At 43.0% G+C, this 18,804-nt stretch overlaps 1 protein-coding gene across 3 annotated transcripts; it reads left to right on the plus strand.

The window, feature by feature from the left end:
- The first annotated feature begins 11 nt into the window (after window positions 1-11).
- Window positions 12-17,347, plus strand: Kat80 (katanin p80). 3 transcript variants are annotated; one of them, XM_076791670.1, is made up of 15 exons: window positions 12-328; window positions 876-1,006; window positions 1,082-1,426; window positions 1,512-1,702; window positions 1,780-1,930; window positions 2,009-2,172; window positions 2,251-2,372; window positions 2,567-2,620; window positions 2,749-3,289; window positions 3,375-3,678; window positions 4,167-4,346; window positions 4,534-4,610; window positions 4,686-4,760; window positions 13,699-13,818; window positions 14,764-17,347. In XM_076791670.1, the coding sequence occupies exons 1-15, from the start codon at window positions 295-297 to the stop codon at window positions 14,852-14,854; spliced, it is 2,580 nt and encodes an 859-aa protein (XP_076647785.1). In that variant the 5' UTR covers window positions 12-294; the 3' UTR covers window positions 14,855-17,347. The 3 variants fall into 3 exon arrangements, with proteins under 3 accessions (XP_076647785.1, XP_076647784.1, XP_076647786.1); XM_076791669.1 differs by having other exon boundaries at window positions 14-328; window positions 14,796-17,347; XM_076791671.1 differs by lacking the exon at window positions 2,567-2,620 and having other exon boundaries at window positions 14-328; window positions 14,796-17,347.
- Window positions 17,348-18,804: the final 1,457 nt, after the last annotated feature.

Consider the following 18,804-nt stretch of genomic DNA (forward strand, 5'->3'; position numbering starts at 1 on the left):
TGCCCACGGACAGGCAGATTCAAGAAATGAGATACGACGAGGAGGTGGAACGAACGGTTTCTGCAAACGGACTGAGATTTCGAGGAAAGGATCGCGAAGAGGACCGTGTCGCGCGGCGAGATGCTGTCGCCCCGTTGAACGATCGCCGCCGTACCGAGAGATCATAACAGAAACGTGCAAAATGTTGACCGCGAGCTCGGCCAAGAGAAAATTCTCCGTACGCAAGCTGAAGTCTCAAATTGTTGTCGTTGCCAAATAAGTATAGTGAACAACGCGATCCTGCGGCCCCGGAACATGGCTTCGTCCACGAAGAGGTCATGGAAACTCCGTAAGTGCTCGTCTCCTAACTGTCTGTCGTGTGTACTATACTCGATTCGATATACCATGCTCGCGCGTCCGAGCAATTCCATTCCGGCGCTATATCCGTGCCCGATACGGGTAAACAATTTCTGTTTACAATGCGCACGACGCTGTCTCGATGCCGATTAATTCCTCGCTGCGTCTTCCTATTATGGTCATAACCTTCGTCGGATCGTAGAACACACTGCGTTCGTGATGTCACCGATCGCTGACATCTCATTCCGCTCTCGATTCAATCGTGTGCAAGATAACTTGAAAATTCAAGTGTTGAATACGTTCGTCTGACTTCTGTCACCCTGAATTGTGGAAAGAGAAAACAAACCACTCGATGGATTGCAAAGACAGCATTGCCCCGCACCGTGTGAGGATTCAGTGGCTCTATGACTATGCAACTGTAGCAGAGGGCACTCTTTATTGTTGCCGGACTAGACGGATGTTTAGAGACTTCTCTAGTATTCTTCTGTAACATAACGCTCTGCTATGAATCTTTCTTACATGTGTTTCTTTTTCTGCAGAGGATTTTGTTGCCCATACATCCAATGTCAATTGCCTGGCATTGGGTCACAAATCTGGCCGTGTTCTGGTCACTGGTGGCGATGACAAGAAAGTGAATCTATGGGCAGTCGGCAAGCAGAACTGTATTATGGTATGGCCAGTCCTTTTTTGGGGGTTGGTCCAAAGAAACTCCAATATGGAATATTTATCTTCAACTTATTTTTAGAGCCTGAGTGGCCATACCACTCCAATAGAATGTGTAAGATTTGGACAGACTGAGGATCTGGTATGCGCTGGCTCGCAGACAGGAGCACTGAAAATCTGGGACCTGGAGCACGCCAAATTAGCTCGTACGTTAACAGGACACAAGTCAGGTATACGCTGCATGGACTTTCATCCTTACGGGGAGTTGCTGGCCTCTGGAAGTTTAGACACAGCGATTAAATTGTGGGACATTAGAAGGAAAGGTTGTATCTTCACGTATAAAGGGCACAATAGGATGGTGAACAGTTTAAAATTCAGTCCTGATGGCCAATGGATTGCCAGTGCAGGAGAAGAGGGAATGGTTAAGGTAAAGTCAGCTAAAGATCATTTCAGTGCAATGTCGTTTGATGACTACTACTATCGGATGACCAATCATTCAATTTTTTCACTAGCTGTGGGACTTGAGAGCTGGCAGACAACTCAGAGAATTTTCCGAACACAGAGGTCCGGCTACCACGGTAGAATTTCATCCTCACGAGTTTCTGTTAGCCAGTGGCAGTGCGGATAGAACGGTTCACTTCTGGGACCTGGAATCGTTTCAACTTGTTTCGTCCACGGATCAAAGTCACTCCACAGCAATTCGGTATGCTTCTTGACAAAGGCAAACCCGATTTCCGATTATCTGAAGTATTTCACTAGACTGGTTTTTCCGTTCGTTAGGTGCCTCTATTTCAGTCAGGGTGGAGAATGTCTTTTCGCTGGTTGCCATGACGTGTTGAAGGTGTATGGTTGGGAACCGGGTCGCACGTTGGACTCGGTTCCGACTGGTTGGGTAAAAGTGCAAGACATAGCTGTAGCCCAGAACCAGTTGGTAAGTCGATACAGCGCAGAAATTGATCGACAAACGATGAACAGTTAACAGAAATCCGCTACAACGAATTTTTTTCAGATCGGTGCGAGTTTTCATACTGCCAATGTCATTTTATACGTATGCGATTTAAAAAAAATAGCGCCGTTAGGAGGAGTATCGACGTCTGACTCGCCGTTTAGTCACGGGAACTCGTTAAGGAAGAGCTTCTCGAGGGAAAGGCCGCCTGGATTAAAAAAACATACGTAAGTGAAACACGAAATCGCCTTAAGTTCTCCGTACTGATGCATTGTAAATCGTAACCATGATAATTTTGCTTATAGATTAGACGTACGAACGATCGAGGAAGCGGACAAGTCCGGAACGGACCCAGAGGACGAAGCAACGTACGCAGACATACCCAATGTCACCGCCTATCACGACATCTTTCAACCAAACAGATCACGTAAGTATATCTACGTCGTCCTATCTCTTTTGTTGCAAGACTCGATTGTGTACCCTAACTCGACTCAAACTCTGTTCTATTCTAACTGTTAACTATCCACTTACAAATCACACAAGCCTGAAAAATACAAATGCATCTGTGAATGTTGTGTCGTACAGTCTGCGAATGAGCATGCTATGCACGGTATGTTTCAGTGTCACGCACTCCACCTCCAGAACCTGAGGCTTTCCAGGAGCCTCAAGACTTAGGTGAGTTCCACGAAAATGTCCCCTACTCCTTTTCTGATACTGAAGTTTGCATGAGACGAACCTTTGCACTTGTTTTATCCGCTGATGTATAAACGTATTTACAAATCGCGCACGGTTACCTTTTCTAGATCCCACCCAGCCGCAGATACTGCAGAATCTTTCTACCTCAATGTCGAATCTGAACGCGGCGGAACCGGAGGAAGTTCCACCCATACCGTCACCATCATCCCCGCCTCCACCCGCCCCGACGTTGGCGTTGACCAAGTCGGTGCCAGTTCGTGTTCAGCCGATAAAGTCGTCGCCACCGGTTCAGAGAAGTGCAGTGACCTCGACGAGCCAATCGAAGACTCTGCAGACGAACAACGGCCTGACCAGAACCTCGAAGAACCTGGCGTCGATACCTCCTCTCAGACAGAACATCACGCCCCTTCCTGGCAAAAAGATCGGCGCCAGCAGTGATATAGGGACGCTTCCACAACCCTTGGGCCCGCAAAGGTCGAACTCGACGTTGACGCCGCGAGTGGCGCCGATGGCTGCCGTTCTTCCAGTCATGGACGATGGGAAACTCAAGAACAGAGCACCTAGCCCGGACTCTCCGAAGCATTACTTGAAGAGACAGAGTAGTTGTAAGGACGGGGAACAGGGTTACGAAAGCGATTATCCGGTACAGTAAGTATATCGCCGCTCATTTCAACGAATATTCCAATTTGGTTAGCTGTGTGTCGCGTTAACGATTCGCGTTACGTTCTTCCAGAATTAATAGTATAAGGCATAGCCCCTCTGATCCAGCGTTAAACAGGCCGAACTCGGCGCAGTCCAGGTCCACCTCGCTAAATAGGAACTATACTACCTCAACGTCGCTGTCCGCACGCAACGCTTCCACTACCACCACAACATTCGCGACTAAGAAAGCGAACAAAGCTCAAGTGCCCCCGAATCCTAAGGTAGACGTACGGGCGTCTCAACTGAGGCCGGGCGTGGAGACCACGGGGAAGGAGGAATTCGTCCCTATAAGCACCGACAAACCTTATGGGCTGGACGTTGAAAACTTCCTGCCTGTTAGTATGAATCTACGATTCGTTCTATTAGAGTATATTCCTTCTCCAACGCGTTCGCTACCACCGGCACTCGTGTGTGACGTCCACGAATTCGTAGTTTACATGAAGCTAGTCAAACAACTTGACATAAATTTTTGGTATCATAAATAATTTGTGCGCGATGCAGTTTAAATTCATAGAACACAGCATAATATTCGCGAAGTCCATGGCTTTGTTAAATTCTTTTTATATTTCGTGAAGGAGGGACATTTCAACGACAGCGAAACAAATAGTGGTAGCAAACGTGTTACGTTGCGCGACTCGAGACGCTAGGGAACAGTGGACGCTATTTTCTCGTCGCCCTTGTTGGCTGTCGCCTAGGTGACGTCACGCCACCCCCACTGTCTAGTCTATCGAGACGCGCGACGTTAACGAGGAAAGACCGTACACAGTAATGCCATTAACGAACCGATTGTAATTGCAACTCATGTTGATGATACTTCCCACAGAATAATTTTGCAAGTTCGACAGCGTTCGGCTATCCTCAAATCGGAGTTCTGAACGAAATGTCCGAGGCTGAAGTTCTCAACAGCATGATGCGAGGTCACGACTCGATGATGACCGTGCTGACGAACCGACATCGGTCCTTGCAGATCATCTACTCCCAGATGCAACATAAAGATCTTAAGGTACCCTATTGCTACTGCGTGTCGGAGCTTGTTTAACCAATTCGCATTATCAGGAGTATTTGAAACACCTGAATATCTCGTTTGCTATCGATAATAGAAATTAATGAAATTGGTTGACATTTTTCGCTCTTCCAAATGGATGGACGACGATAATTAGAAACTGAACCGAATCGTTGGATTTTTCTAGGCTGCGGTGGAGTCTGCTGTGGCGATGAACGATCTTTCGGTGATCGTCGACCTGCTGGGGATACTGACTCTGAAACCGTGAGTAGTTTTTCGCCGAACGATTCGATGATTCTGATCCGTAGCAGCCGCGTTCACGATTCCGTTTCGTTTCAGAACAATGTGGAACCTGGACCTGTGCAACTTTCTGCTTGGTCCGGTCGGAGATCTCCTGCAAAGTAAATACGAAATGTGAGTACACACTGATTTTTCAATACCGTTTGGCACTAGGGATTTATCCCAAAATGGACATCAATATCTTCTCTGTTCACAAATTCGTCAAAGAAAGATTATTAGGCACTCTTCCAACTATTTTAAATGTATTTCGCTCAAACTAGAGAGTCCTTTGGCGCTACTATTCGCAACTGGACACCAACATATTCTTTGTTCACAAATTTGTCAAAGCAAAATGATTGACTGTATTCGCCCATTTTAATTTTATTTTGGTCAAACTGGAGGATAGATAACTGAACTAATAGGATCGGTTGTAGATTCTATAATCGTTGAATGCATCTATATCATTATTAACACTTTATCTACCGGAAGCCTCTTAATAAGCTTTTCAATAACTGTGCTGTGCCAAAAGAAAGCTTAAACATTTTTTTTTACGTAATAATCCCAAACGAAATGATTTGATTACGTGATTGGGGTTGAATAGTTGGTTCACGATCGAAGTAGCTGTTACTGTCGAAGCATTATTTAAAAAATCCTTAGCCATAGGCCACGGACTTGAAAAAATTATGTGTTAAAAATCGCCGTAAGTCTTATTAAACGCGCTACTATGTTTACGAGTCTTTGCAGAGATAGCGTTCGGTAGTACCAGCGTCAACAATGTTTCTATCGCGAGAGTAGAATGCACGCGTGCACACGGTGTCCGTTCGAGCGTATCATCGTCTAACGTTACTCCACTTTCAACGGTGAAACACTACACGGTCGGTGAATTGAAGAAAATCGAGACAGCCCTTCCAGGGCCGCGAAGAGGGGAAGGGTGAGAGAAGAGGGGATGAAGTTCTCGAGTTCCGTGCGATACAAACAGGGTGGGTTTCGAGTGGGGTCGGCATACTTCACCGTGTCGGCTGTCTATGGGAATGGCTAATTTGTCGAACGGGGGAAACACGAGGCGAAAAAGAGAAGGGCTGCGCGAAATTAGCCGAGACAATGCAGGACAGAGGCCAGATGCAAATTCAAGCCCCGGATCCTCGCTGTCGCGCGACGATTGTCCCGATGTTAGGTTTAAATTCGAAGGGCCACGCGTGCTTCGCGTGCATATGCCGACGTGTCTCGTGGACAGTTATAGCTAAATCCTTTTTGTCATTCTTTCTTTTTTTTTCTCGTTTTGTCCTCCCGGTGTCGGGGCCGCTGCCGGTCGATCATGAATATTAATGTCAGCGTAGGAAGAACGGTCGACCCAGATTCCGAGTCGGGCTCGCGGGAACCTTTGGACCTCGACTTCGTTTTCGTTCGTTCGAATTTTATCAAAAAAGCCGGACATCGAAGTGAACAGTTACTTCCTAACGTTATACGCACGCGTTGCCGTATTAAAGTTGCAAGACCGAATGGATTCATTCAACAAGATTCGTTTTTAACAAAACACTGCTTCCAATATACAACTAAATTATTGATGAAGCAGCTTTATATTTGATGTACAATGTAACTCATAGCTCGTTCTTCGCGAATTTGTCGATTATCTTCAAACCACCACAATACATTCTACCGTTGAAAATAAATGCCATTAACGATTTATAAAATTGTTTAAGAAGACTGTTCACTTACTGCCACGGAAAATATATATGTAGTATTTTTTAACAATTTTGGTTCGCGTTATATTAGCGTATAAAAGTTAGTCGACACAGTGGAATAACTGCGGATTTTATGCATTTATGAGAAACGAGAGTTGTTCCATTATTTTCGGTTTAATAATTAAAAAAAAAAAAAAAATAAGAATACATTTGGTATTTACAATTGACTTGGAAAATTTTTATTTTGCATAAAAATCCGTCTAATGTAATGATAATTGTTTCTAGCTGTCCACGTTTTGGTAGACTTTGAGGAAAGCGGGGGCGGGAAAGAATAAAAAAGAAATGAATTGGAGGGTGGAACCGGTGTTCGGAACCAGTTAATTAGCCGGCGCACAGTTACAAGCTGTTGCCATTGCGCTGTCGTGACCAGAAACGAGCGTTTCCTTTCACGTGCGCGCTGGTTGTCCGTCTCTTCCTGTTTCGTTCCTCGCCAATTATAAACAACAAGCATTACGAATTCCACACGGCTGTCCGTCGCAATTTCTATACAAAGCTACGTCCATCAATGATCTCCTCGACCCTCCTCCTCCTCCTCCCCCCCGGTCATCATCGCACCGTGATCCGTACAGGCGTGTCGAAATCATTTAATAATCATCGGTTTGATCGTTTGTCGCCGGCTATTATCGTAAATAATAACTTCCTCGCGTTGACTCAATGACGAGCCAATCGCGCCACGATCTAATAATACATCTCCTCCTCGATGACGATCTGAAACCACCAGCCCGGAAAATTGCCATTCCATTCATTAAGCGATCGCTTGTTGCGACGATTTTCCTTTTTCACTTATTCCAACGGTCATTGCTATTATTAGAACGAGCGCCTTGATTTACGGCACTGTCGGCGAATCAATTTGTAGCGCACCATTAGCGAGATACCGGCTTTCTAATTGATTCTCTGTCGGATCTCTTATGTCATTTACTGATATGCCTCTACTTCAAGCTTATCAATGACGCGTGCTTCGAGTTTCAATTTTTAATTCCCTCGTTCCTTCGAAATTCTGTAGTCTTTTTTTCAATTCGTTTGTTTTTTGAAGTTCAATCCTTTAAAGACCGACTACATTTTTGAATTGTTTCAGATCTTCCGAGTTTTTCAATTCTTAGAATCCTGCAAGCTCTTTGATTCTCTATGGTCCACCAAATTTTTCGATTCTTCGTGAGCCGTTCAGTCCTTCGATTCTTTATCGTCCTCTATGTTCCTATGATCTTCGAAGTTCTTCGATTCTTTCGGACTCGGCAAGATTCTGCAGCCTTTCAAGACCCTCCTAAGTTCATCGATTCTCGAAGACCTAAAGATTCCTCGATCCCTCAAGATTCATTAAAGAGTTCTCGGTTCTTCGCGGATGATCGCGATTCTCAAAGTTCACGGTCGTCGATCGTAACCGTTCGAGAGTACCCCCTCGCCTGGTCGTCGTTCGCGTGCACGTTGCCACCGATACCATAAAAGTGAATTCGTACTAGTTGTCGATCGCTCAGCAGCTGCTGTGTGCACGGTCAATCGCAACAGTCGAGCTCAGCCGTTTACGCGACCCTCTTCCTCCGTGTCTTTTCTTTTCCCCCTTGGCATTAGGCTGCAATCAATTTAAAACGGTCTTGTATGTCCAACGATGCTCCTCGTTGCTTTTTACGACATCGATTTCTCATTATTAGGCTGCGGATCTTTATGCGGAATAAATATTTTCTTCCTTAAGAGCCAAGTCTGCGTAGATTCGCGATAAGGTAGAGTGACCACTAGTGTTCCTGATTTCTCAACATTTTTCATTTTTCGAGAAATGAGAAATAAGTCTATATTTCTCGATAATTCTCGAGAATTTCTAATAAAAGAAAAAAATATTGGGAAACTTTTACCAAACTTTTATGAAGTGAAACATTACACTTTTGTTTTGAAACTGACTTCTTAAGAAGCGTAATGCGTCTAATGTAGAATCAGACAATCTACTTCTTTCATTTTTTGTAACAAAATCTGTAGCCGTAGAAAAATTTGTTTCATTTTGTGTGGATGTTGGCTTTATCGTATACAGAACATCCAAAAGTTGCTGAAGATTGGGTGTCCTTTTTTCAGTGGACTCAAAAATTTGGAATTCCTTTGTTAGAGTCCGGAATTTATTTTCTTCTGCCGCTAAACTCTTGACACTAAATTCTTCAAAGCTATCTGCAATTTCTAATTCTAACTGTTTTTCCAGTGATAGTTCCTCATTCTGAGAATCTGAAAGTTTTTCACTATTTTCATAAGAATCATTGTTATATTTTCCAAAAAGTCTGCTTAGAATTTGTTTTGCCATTTTATACATATCTGCCTTGGATGTTAAATAAACAAATGTATCTTTTGAATCTTTTTGCAGAGATTCTGGATTATGCAGATATTTTATAAGGGATACAACAATCTTGTCTCTTCTTTTAGATATTTCTTCTTTAATAACAACAAGAAACTCATTACTCAATTCAGTATTCAGTTTTTCTAAAGTTTTAAATAAGAATTTAAGAGAATTTAAGAATTTATATGTTATAAAACAAATGAGATTGATAAGAATTTTCCTAAATTTAAATCTCTCGAGAAATACTGGAATTTTTCTCGAGAAATGAGAAATAATCAATTATAAAATTTCTCGAGAAATTCTCGAGAAAGAATTCTCAAGAAGGAACACTAGTGACCACGTGAACGACAAAAGTAGGCGAAAAATGATTTTACGTGCCTCAACTTGTCGTCCTTATATGAGAATATTTTTCACTGGAAAAGGGCTCATTCGAAGGAGGAAGGTTTAATCTAGCGCGCGCTGGTCACGAGCTGACGAAATTATGCAGATATTTGGTAATATAAGCGTTAGAAGTAGGTCAAAAATTGACGATGTGCATGCCGTGGAATCCAAGCATTTTTATGCTATTGGATGAGTTTTCTGGATAAAATTATGAGTAGCGCGCGCTAGAAAATATCTCCAGCTACAAATTGAGCTATATGTTGTCCTGATTCGCTGCGAAATAAAGCCAAAAATTTGAAGCACGTTTCTGGCGTCAGAATTCGTAATATCGATAATACAAAAATCGATAATACGAAAAAAGACAAAAAAATGTGACAAGTTTAGTCACAGACTTAAGACCCGTCGGATCAAAACCAAGACGGATCTTAAGTCAGTGGCTGAAGGCTGTGAACGGAAATTATACAGCAGTTACCGACCTGCTGACTCTGCAAAAGTCACATGACTACCCTTGGCTCTTAATTGCAGCAAACGGGAATACAGTAAAAATTGATTTCCTCCCTTAACACTTTGAACGGCCAACTAGAAACTCCAAAAATTCCACAAAATCAAAGTAAGTTATTTAATGAAATAAAAATTGCAAAAAATTAAATGTATGATACTAAGTAATCCTCCAACTTTCTTGCATGTTACAGATCCTAATCAAGTTTAGTACAATGAATATATCAACGTAAAAATTCATTTAAAAACCTGCATAAATAATTCCGTCACCCATGTATGGGTGACGTGGCGTTCAACGTGTTAATAGGTTCAATAAGTGCAAAAACGAAAAAAAATGACAGCACCAATTCACTTTCGTCACAAATGCATAAAAACCGCGATCTACTCATCATATCGAGTAGTTGAAGGGCTCTCAGCTCCTAGGTCTCTGCTACTTGCGCATTCGGAGCTGCAGTGAATGCAGAGATCGGTCCCAGAGCAACGAAAAAGAAAAAAGAACTGTAATCGAGAAGAATCGCGGTGCTTCTGTGCGATTATTTGACAGTAGCGAAAAGGGTGTATCGGGTCAGCAAATTGCCGGCTAAATGCATATTACAACGAGTATGCATCTCGGCCGGCATGATGCAGTGCAGTTTGCATAGAGCTATTCGCCGTTTTCACGGCTGGTTCGTCATGGGCTTTCGTCCTGGTCCCGAAACCGACGGGGCCCCGTGAGAAAAAAAAAGTATCGAGCCGATGAATATTCGATGGGGCACGTGCTGCCTTTCGAGGGGTCGTACCGCGCTCGTTTACCGATTTATCGATCTTCTCCTCCTTCTATCCGCCATTTTCGAATCTTCCAGACACGATTTATTCGATAAATTATTGGTCTCTTTCTAATTGTGTTCCGACCGTCGTTTCCCAGCGAAATCCGAGTTCGCTTCGAGAAATCGTTCGAGCAGGTCGTTCGACGCGAACGAGATCGGCATCAAACGTTCGCAAGCGTCGCGGGACGGTGGTTTGAATGTTGTTGGAGGATTTTAGTGGCGGTGGATGGGCGATTCAGTGGTCCTGAAGCGAACGATCAGCGTCACGCGGAACATTTACGAGGCGGCCCGCGCGATTCGCCGATTCGTCGCGCCGATTCGAACGGGAGCGCGAGCGAACCCTTTATCGTCCTCCGAAAGCGAGCGCGTCGAATCCGGCCGCCTAAGCCTTTCGTGCCTTTCGTTATTTATTGGCGCCGTTATGGCCTAATAACACGTTTTGGAACAAACTAGCCGTGACGCCAGCACCGGTGGGCGGCGCACAGTGGTCCAAATCGAGAAATTCAGTGACTTTTTGTTATAACTTTTGTACCATAAGAGTTATCGGGATGAAATTTGCACTAAAATTCATTAAAAAAATAGTCAATTTGAACTAAAGAAAAATTAATATTTTTTAAATTTGTTAAACAATAATTTCTTATTAATTTTCATTGATATTTTTCACTAAAAAAAAAATTGTTTAAATACAATCTTCCAAACCATTTTTTCTTTCTAAGTGTGTATTTTATATTTGTTTCACACATGCAATGTTTAATGAATTGGGAAAAATGTAAATTTGAGGAGTCGGGTAAGGTAAAAACGTCACATAACTGTGTCAAATGATATTTTTTATAATAATTGATAATATTTGTAATATTGTATATAATATAAAATAATTTAGTAACATTTTTGTAAATCTTTTGTGATAAAAATGTGATAACAATGATGCTTTTATAATATAATAATAATAATAACATGAAATATGAAAAAATAATATTTGTTTATACGTTGTCAGTCTTCATTCTCAAATGGTTTTGTCTAGCATTATTTTTTATAGTCCATCCATTTCAAAGCCTGCCTTTTCTATTATTTAATTATTAATAATTCAGCTTCTGGTTCTAAATTTTGTATTCTTTTCTTACATGATTTCACTCGCATTGCTGACATGTGCAGGTCCGATGTCAATAAAAGTCTATAAAATACATCTTCATTTGTTAATATTCTGTCTGATTTTCTTGTATGTTTGTATCTAAATTGTTTAAAGTCTTTGTGACGTGTTTCTTGAGCCTCCTCCGATAATTGTCCGATTGGTAATAATGCGTGTTTTATTACATCTGCACCATGCATTAATAACTTATGGACTGAAGCAGGCATGGGATACCAATCATAATCGTAACATTGTCAGCTTTAAACTGCTATAATTTGCAAAGGCGGAAGAGTGCGGAAATAATTTTTATACCATCATATAGAGGAAGGTGTACTGAAAATAGTCCAATTTGTTAGAAACTGGGACTTCCTGGGACTTTAAAGATATATCTTACCGAATATAAAAAATTTTTTTAATTTTCTCCATTTAGTCCAGCATTAACTTTTAATACATTGTGCAGACTAATTAATAATGTAAGACACGATTTCTTATCGCAAAAATCTGCTCTTTAATTTAAAAAAAAAAAGCGCGAGAAAATATTAAATAGGAACGTCAGGGCATCGCATCAAAGTGAAGCAATTTTTATCGTGAAAAATACTCTTCTTAAAATGTCCAACTTTCAATATTTATTACAACTATAATATTTAATAAATTGTACTAATTTCTCCATTTCCGAGGTCTATGGACATTTGGGAAGCAATGTTCATTGATCAGGTATCGATACATGAAAGTTCATTTTCGGGCCAAAAGTCACTGAATTTCTCGATTTGGACCACTGTGCGGCGTGGTTCTCTGCTCTCTCTTTTCTCTCTCTTTCTCTCTCTCTCTCTCTCTCCCTCTCCCTCTCTCTCGTCCCGAGCTTTCTCGTCCTTTCCCTTTTTCCTTAGCGTTCCCTGGGACCTTTCGAAACGGCATCGTGTTCGCTCCTTTTCACTTCTATTTATCTTCGCTGTGCGTTCTATTATTCGGCTGCAGTGATTAGGATTTCTGTCAAACCATCTCTGGCATTTGATAATTAACCCTCGGGCGGCGGACTATTTCTCTTCATTATACAGGGTGTCCCGTAACTGGTGGTACAACCGAGCAGGGGATGATTCTACATGAAAAACTGAGTCGAAAATATAGAATAACATTTTTTGATACAAGGCTTTGTTTTCGAGAAAAGTGAGTTTGAAAATTTGTCTAGTGCGCGTGCACTCGGCTTACTTGCGGCTCAACGGATTCCACTGCCCCACGTCTGGATATCTCGGAAATTGCCTTCGTACTTCTAGATATGTTTACAAACATGCACATGTTTACATGTGCCTCTTGGGATTCGAAGAACGCTAATTTTGCAACAGGATGGAGCACCACCGCACTACAGTTGCGAAGTAAGACGTTTTTTAAGTGAAAATTATCAGTGCTGGTTCGGTCGCGGTGGCAGAATACCTTGGCCGCCACGATCTCCGGATTTGTCTCCGTTAGATTTTGATTTGTGGGGTCAGGTGAAATCGATTGTGTATCGTGATGACGTAACGAGCATCGAACAATTACAACAAAAAATTGTGATAGCGTTTGAACACTTAAAGCAACATAATAATTGCACATTACAAGAGGTTCGAAGGAATTTAATACGAAGAGCACAATTATGTCTGCAACAACGTGGACAGCACTTCCAGCAATTTATGAATTAAACGAAGTCCTCAAAGGTAATTCTAACATTGTAACCTCGACCTTCGATTTATTCGATGTATACAAACCTCGAAAACCTTTGAGAAAAAAGGTTCAGGTAACACAGAATATAGTCCGTTGAGCCGCAAGTAAGCCGAGTGCACGTGCACTAACAAATTTTATTCTATATTTTCGACTCAGTTTTTCATGTAGAATCACCCCCTGCTCGGTTGTACCACCAGTTACGGGAGACCCTGTATAACTAATGATGTTTAGGACCATTCACCGCTTTATTCATCAATTTTTAAAATCGTATTTTTGAAGGGACTTCTTGCAGACAGGTTAATAGTTCTGTGGTTTCTAGTGCAGCAAACTGAGTAATTAAATTTTGATACTCCGGATTCGTATAGACCCGGTCTTCGCCGTCGGGGGGGCTAAAGCAGAGGGGTTTTTGGTAAATGAGCTGAAGCGTCTTTGGCCAAAAACATGGAGATCAAAAACTACATTAGAATATATCGGAATATTTTTGAATATATTATATCCTTTTCCATTGTTCCAGGTACATAACCACGGGTTCGACAGCGCTGAGGTTGATCCTGCGGAATTTCGCGACGGTGATAAAATCGAACGTGGAGGCGCCTTTGCACACGATCGGTGTGGACGTGTCGCGGGAGGAACGGTGAGTAACTTTTGGAAACGTTTATGTGTAGTCTAGGTCCTTTCACTACTTCGAGGACTCATCCTTACATTGCAAGAACCTAGTGCACACGATCCACAAGTAGAAGATCCATGCTTGTATTGTCAAAAGCTATCCGATACTTCTGACATCCACAATTAGTAAGTAGGAAATCTATTTTTGCATCAGGTAGTTATCCAAAGTCCAGAGCAACCTGATAGAACTTATCCCTGCATCGTTAAAAGCCACGTACTTTGCATATGCTCGCTATTCAAGGAGCAATACTAATCCTTGCATCATCTAACTTAGGAGCTGCCCTCGCATATGGTAGCTATTCAAGGACTAGAACAATCGGTTTCTGCAGGCTTATCCTTGCACCATCAAAGGCTACCTAAAGCTAGAAATTCTCTCACTAGCTCACCAGAAGACCGACCTTTCCACACGGTAGCTATTCAAGGGCTAGAGCTTGTTAGCTAAAAATTGTTATTTTTAGCAGCAATACTAATTGCATCACCGAAAAGCTACCTATAACTCGGGAACTGACCTTCGCATATGGTTGCTATTCAAGGACTAGAGCTAACAATTTCTAGCAGCAATACTAATCTAAAAGCTACCTGTAACTCAGGAGCTGACCTTTGCAAGTGGTAGCTATTCAAGGACTAGAGCGATCGGTTTCTGCAGACCGATCTTTTCTTATCCTTGCACTATCAAAGGCTACCTAAAGCTCGAAATTCTCTCGCTCGCTCACCAGAAGACCGACCTTTCCACACGGTAGCTATTCAAGGACCAGAGCAAGCAGTTTCTAACTGCTTGACCTTGCACTATCGAAAGCTAATCACACTGGTTAGGAGACTCATCTCACAGATTAGGGGACCCATCCACTGACTAGGACACCCATCCTCTGACTAGAGGTCCCATCCAGTAGCGATCTAAGGACCCTAATCGTAGGCGATCGTTGTTAACCGGTGACCATTCGTCAGATACCACAAGTGCCTCTCCTGCTACGAGAAGCTGCAGACGATTAGGGGTGTGTTGCTGAAGAAGCAGTCGACGCCGGGGAAGCTGGGCGCGACTTTCCGCGAGCTGGCAGTATTAATGAGGAGCCTCGAGTGACCACGGCTGAACAACACCGCGCACCCCGCCGCCAGGCTTGTCGTCACCTGACAGAGGACCGAGATCAAGGACCTGGCCGCCGGAAGTGTAGGTGTAGACGGGCCAGATCGGAACGTCGTCGTCCGACCGGGCCGCTCGTTCGAGCTGCTACGATCGGCCCGGGAATCTTCGTTTCTTCCTTCGCCGTTCGGCACTCGTCGGTTCCTCGTGTCCACTCGTCGACCCGTCTGGAGGAAGAGCAACAACGTTCAACGATCACCTTGTACAGAGACACCTGTGCGGCGAACCGAGAGAAAAGAGAGGCAAACGTGTTCGAATCGATGGAGAGGCGCCCTCGAAGGTAGAGCTTGAAAAAGCCGTGTAACGCCTAGACTGCGGGTTTTCTATGCAATATCAAAATTCTCTGCATTGATTGCTACGAAAAGGAACTACTTAGGAATATCTTTCTTTCTGCAATCATTTCCATGAGCCGGTGTTTGGTTATCGATACTCTTCGTTTCTTTTAATCTTTCTATTGTTTCAAATTACAGCTCTGTTTCGTCATGAATGTATAAAATCCACAGTCTAGTAATGCCGATCTCGGCACCGGAAACACGGTTTCAAACGATCTTTACTCCGAAGAGAACTGTTCAGGAGAATACCGACATTTTGTCATCTGTTTCGTAAACGGTTTCCATTTTGATCTTCACATTTAAATGAATAATTTATTGTTGTAGGAAAATGTTCACAGGACATAGCCATGCTGTCGCAAAGGGTATGTGTAACACTGGAAATTCTATATTCTTGTAGAGCATAAAAAGACGAATCCAACGACCTAATTCACCATACCGATTCGATCGTTTGATCTCGAGATATTTGAGTCTGAAAGCATCGAGTGATCTTGAGATTGAATGATCGTAACGATATCGTTATCGAGGTCGTTGGATTCGTCTTTTTATGCTCTGCAAGTACATGGAAGATTTAAAAAATTCCAACGATCTTGAAGTCTGACAGATTGAATCTAGGAATCAATTATATCTCGTTTACAATGTCCGGTTACGCTAACGAGCAGTGAGAGAGCTCGGAAGAAATTTGAATGCAGAGAATAAACAAGAATATGAATAGCAAAATGGAAACCGCAACTGAAATGGATAATGGACAGATTGGAAATTTCAGTCGTTCGTGACAGTGTGATTTGGAACCGTTTCAAGCTCTGTTCGAAGGCCCTCTCGCACCTTTCGACGCGAAAAATTTCCTCGATCTGTCCGCGGGATGCTCGTCTGCCTTGAAACCGTTTCGGTCTCGAAGCCTAGATAAGGAATACTGTATATTATTATATAATATATCGCGCTATATTATATGCAACTGGGGACGTTGCAGATGGAGAGGGTGGACGATCGATGAAATTTTTCCGATTTATCGGGAACGTTCGCTGTCCGTTGTTTCCGACGGCCTTCTTGCCAGCTCCTCGCGCTTCCGGCGAGGACCCCCGACGACGACTAAAGACGACGTTTAATTAAGGAGTAGCTAGTTACACGCGTTTCATTTTAGAGTAACCGAGTAAGAGAGTGAGCGTGCGCGCGCGCGACAGAGAGAGAGAGTGCGAGTGTGAAAGAGAGAACGAGAGAAACAGGTCGAAGAGATAAGAAATTGTATTTTTGCAAGAGCCATTTGCGTCCGTTCATTAATAAAACGATTGAAAATGGAAAAGAGATAGAATGGGAGGAGGAAGAATGAGAGGGAGAAGATGCTCCCCGATCGTGCGTCTTGAAATCCCCGAGAAATCGAGGAGGCCGAAGAAGGTGTTCCTTTTTCACGAGACGGCTGGAAAACATTTTCGAAATTGTCCGACCAATTTTCAAGATTTATTCTTCTGAACGCAATCCACGGACTTTTTAACCTCGAGCCGAATAACGTTGACACGTCGACTCGCGTTGGCCGCAGAATTTCATGCGAAAATCTTTCAACAATCGAGAACCGCGCGATTCGAACTTCAAAAGGCTCCGAATCGCGACGAGAGAAAACTCGAAAAATTAGGACAATGAACGCGCGAAACCTGAGCAAAATTCTGCGGTCCGAAACGAACTTTTTCGAGACAAATTTTCTATACAATAATTTTTGATCTTGGATCGAAACTCTGTACCGCAACGTGTCCTTCTAGGAGCCGAACTCGTTCTCGAGAGTACACGGTGCTTTCGGGAACGAGTTCGGGCGAGGATCGCACCATTGTTCGCGGAACACGTACAATAAAGAGAATGGTACACCGCGCCAGAGAGACGGAGAGTTTTCGCGAGTTTCTGATCCTCTTGGTTTTCTCCTGCGAATTTCTGCAGAGATACACACATAATCTGCGAGAGCTTTCTGACATCGTGTTCCAGTGACAATTTTGCCGGGGATCGGAGAGGAGGCGAAGCGTCATCGACGTTGGAAACGATTTCGTCGGGAAAAGACGAGAGCGTCGCGCCTAAAGAAGAAAATTAGGCGAACGGGGGCCTCGAGAATTCGAAAAACTCTTTGCGCAGGTGGAGCAACTCGTTCTCGACGCGAGCATATTTTTTATTTCCCCCAGGATTCAGTTTGTAGGGATGAAATTGAAAAGTGCTTCTTTAAATTTCAACTGTTCGAATGAAACCGCGTCGTACCTGCGGTTCCATTGGGCGAAAAAATTCATACTGATTTGAATATCATTTCTTGAGAATCGTTTTATCAACCAAGACTGCTAAAGGTTCAAATTTTATACGAAATTACTCAAAGTACGAAAGCTCGGTTTTAAGTCTTCGAAGTTGTCTGTTATTTTTATTTGTAGCCGAACAACTTTATTGCGATTTTGCTGAAACTGTTTTAACGTTGCAAATACTTCGTTCGGACGTTAAAAAAATGTTTCTTGACACACTCTTCTCACGATTTCATCTTCTAAGGCTGCGCGAATAAAAATTGTGCTCGCGTTACGGCCGAGACTTATCGTTTTACCTGCGCGCAGAGTCTCGGAATGATCTGAATTTCCGGATGAGATAAATTTCGATTAGTCAGGGCACGCGATTGATCGCCAAGGTGATCGAATCGAGAAGATCGCGGAGGAAATGAAAATTCGAGTGAATGAAGCTTCGTGAAATGTACCTCGGCCGGCCTATTTTATTAACAAGCTGTTTTTATACCATGTGATCAAGTAAATTACCTTTACACCTGAACAACGAATATTTTTCTATGGCTCTCCAAGTCTATCCTGCTTCGGTGCTCGCGCTGCGTCGACTCCGTCCGAGGAGACCGGAAGTCGAATCCTCGATCGATCGACTCGGTTTCTCAGAGCGGAAAAACGGGAAACGAAGACACGCCGAAACACAGAGATCTCTGCCGGACGATTTCTTTCTTTTTTGTCGGCGAACCCGTCCCGTCGCGATCCCGCAGAATTCTCGATGGAACAAAGATGGCGAAAGGAAACGAACTGGAGCGCTCAAAATGCAATATTAACGCTGTTTTACCTAAACGATAATAGAAAATTTACAAAAATAGGAGAGTTAGAGTGAGAGTGAGAGCGAGAGAGAAAGAAAGAAAGAGTGTACGTGAATGAGTGCTAGCACGAGAAGAAACTCGTCGTCGGTTCCGTCCAACGTATTTTTGTAAGGAGAGTGAGTGAGCGTGCTCTGTTCCCTCGGCCATCCACTTCCGGTTGCGCCATCTCGACACTTTAGCTGCGGTCCTTTAGAATCGTTTCTTCTTCCTTTTGCACGTTCGTCGCCCATCTTCTGCACTTCTCCTAAAAAATCATCGTTATCCATCCATTTCTCAAGGTCCTTTCTCTGGAATGAAACTTTTCGAACAATCGAGATCTATTTTTCGACGGATTTTTATTCGATCTGTACAAGCACTGTACAACCCCGGAGATCGCACTGAAACGGA

The sequence above is a fragment of the Halictus rubicundus genome, chromosome 8, assembly GCF_050948215.1.
Source record: "Halictus rubicundus isolate RS-2024b chromosome 8, iyHalRubi1_principal, whole genome shotgun sequence".
Classification (NCBI taxonomy): Eukaryota; Metazoa; Arthropoda; class Insecta; order Hymenoptera; family Halictidae; genus Halictus; species Halictus rubicundus.

Coding starts and splice junctions, on each gene's coding strand:
- Kat80 (XM_076791669.1), top strand. CDS start 295: ATGGCTTCGTCCACGAAGAGGTCATGGAAACTCC. Junction 329..875: donor GAAGAGGTCATGGAAACTCC/GTAAGTGCTCGT, acceptor CTTTTTCTGCAG/AGGATTTTGTTGCCCATACA. Junction 1,007..1,081: donor GCAAGCAGAACTGTATTATG/GTATGGCCAGTC, acceptor ACTTATTTTTAG/AGCCTGAGTGGCCATACCAC.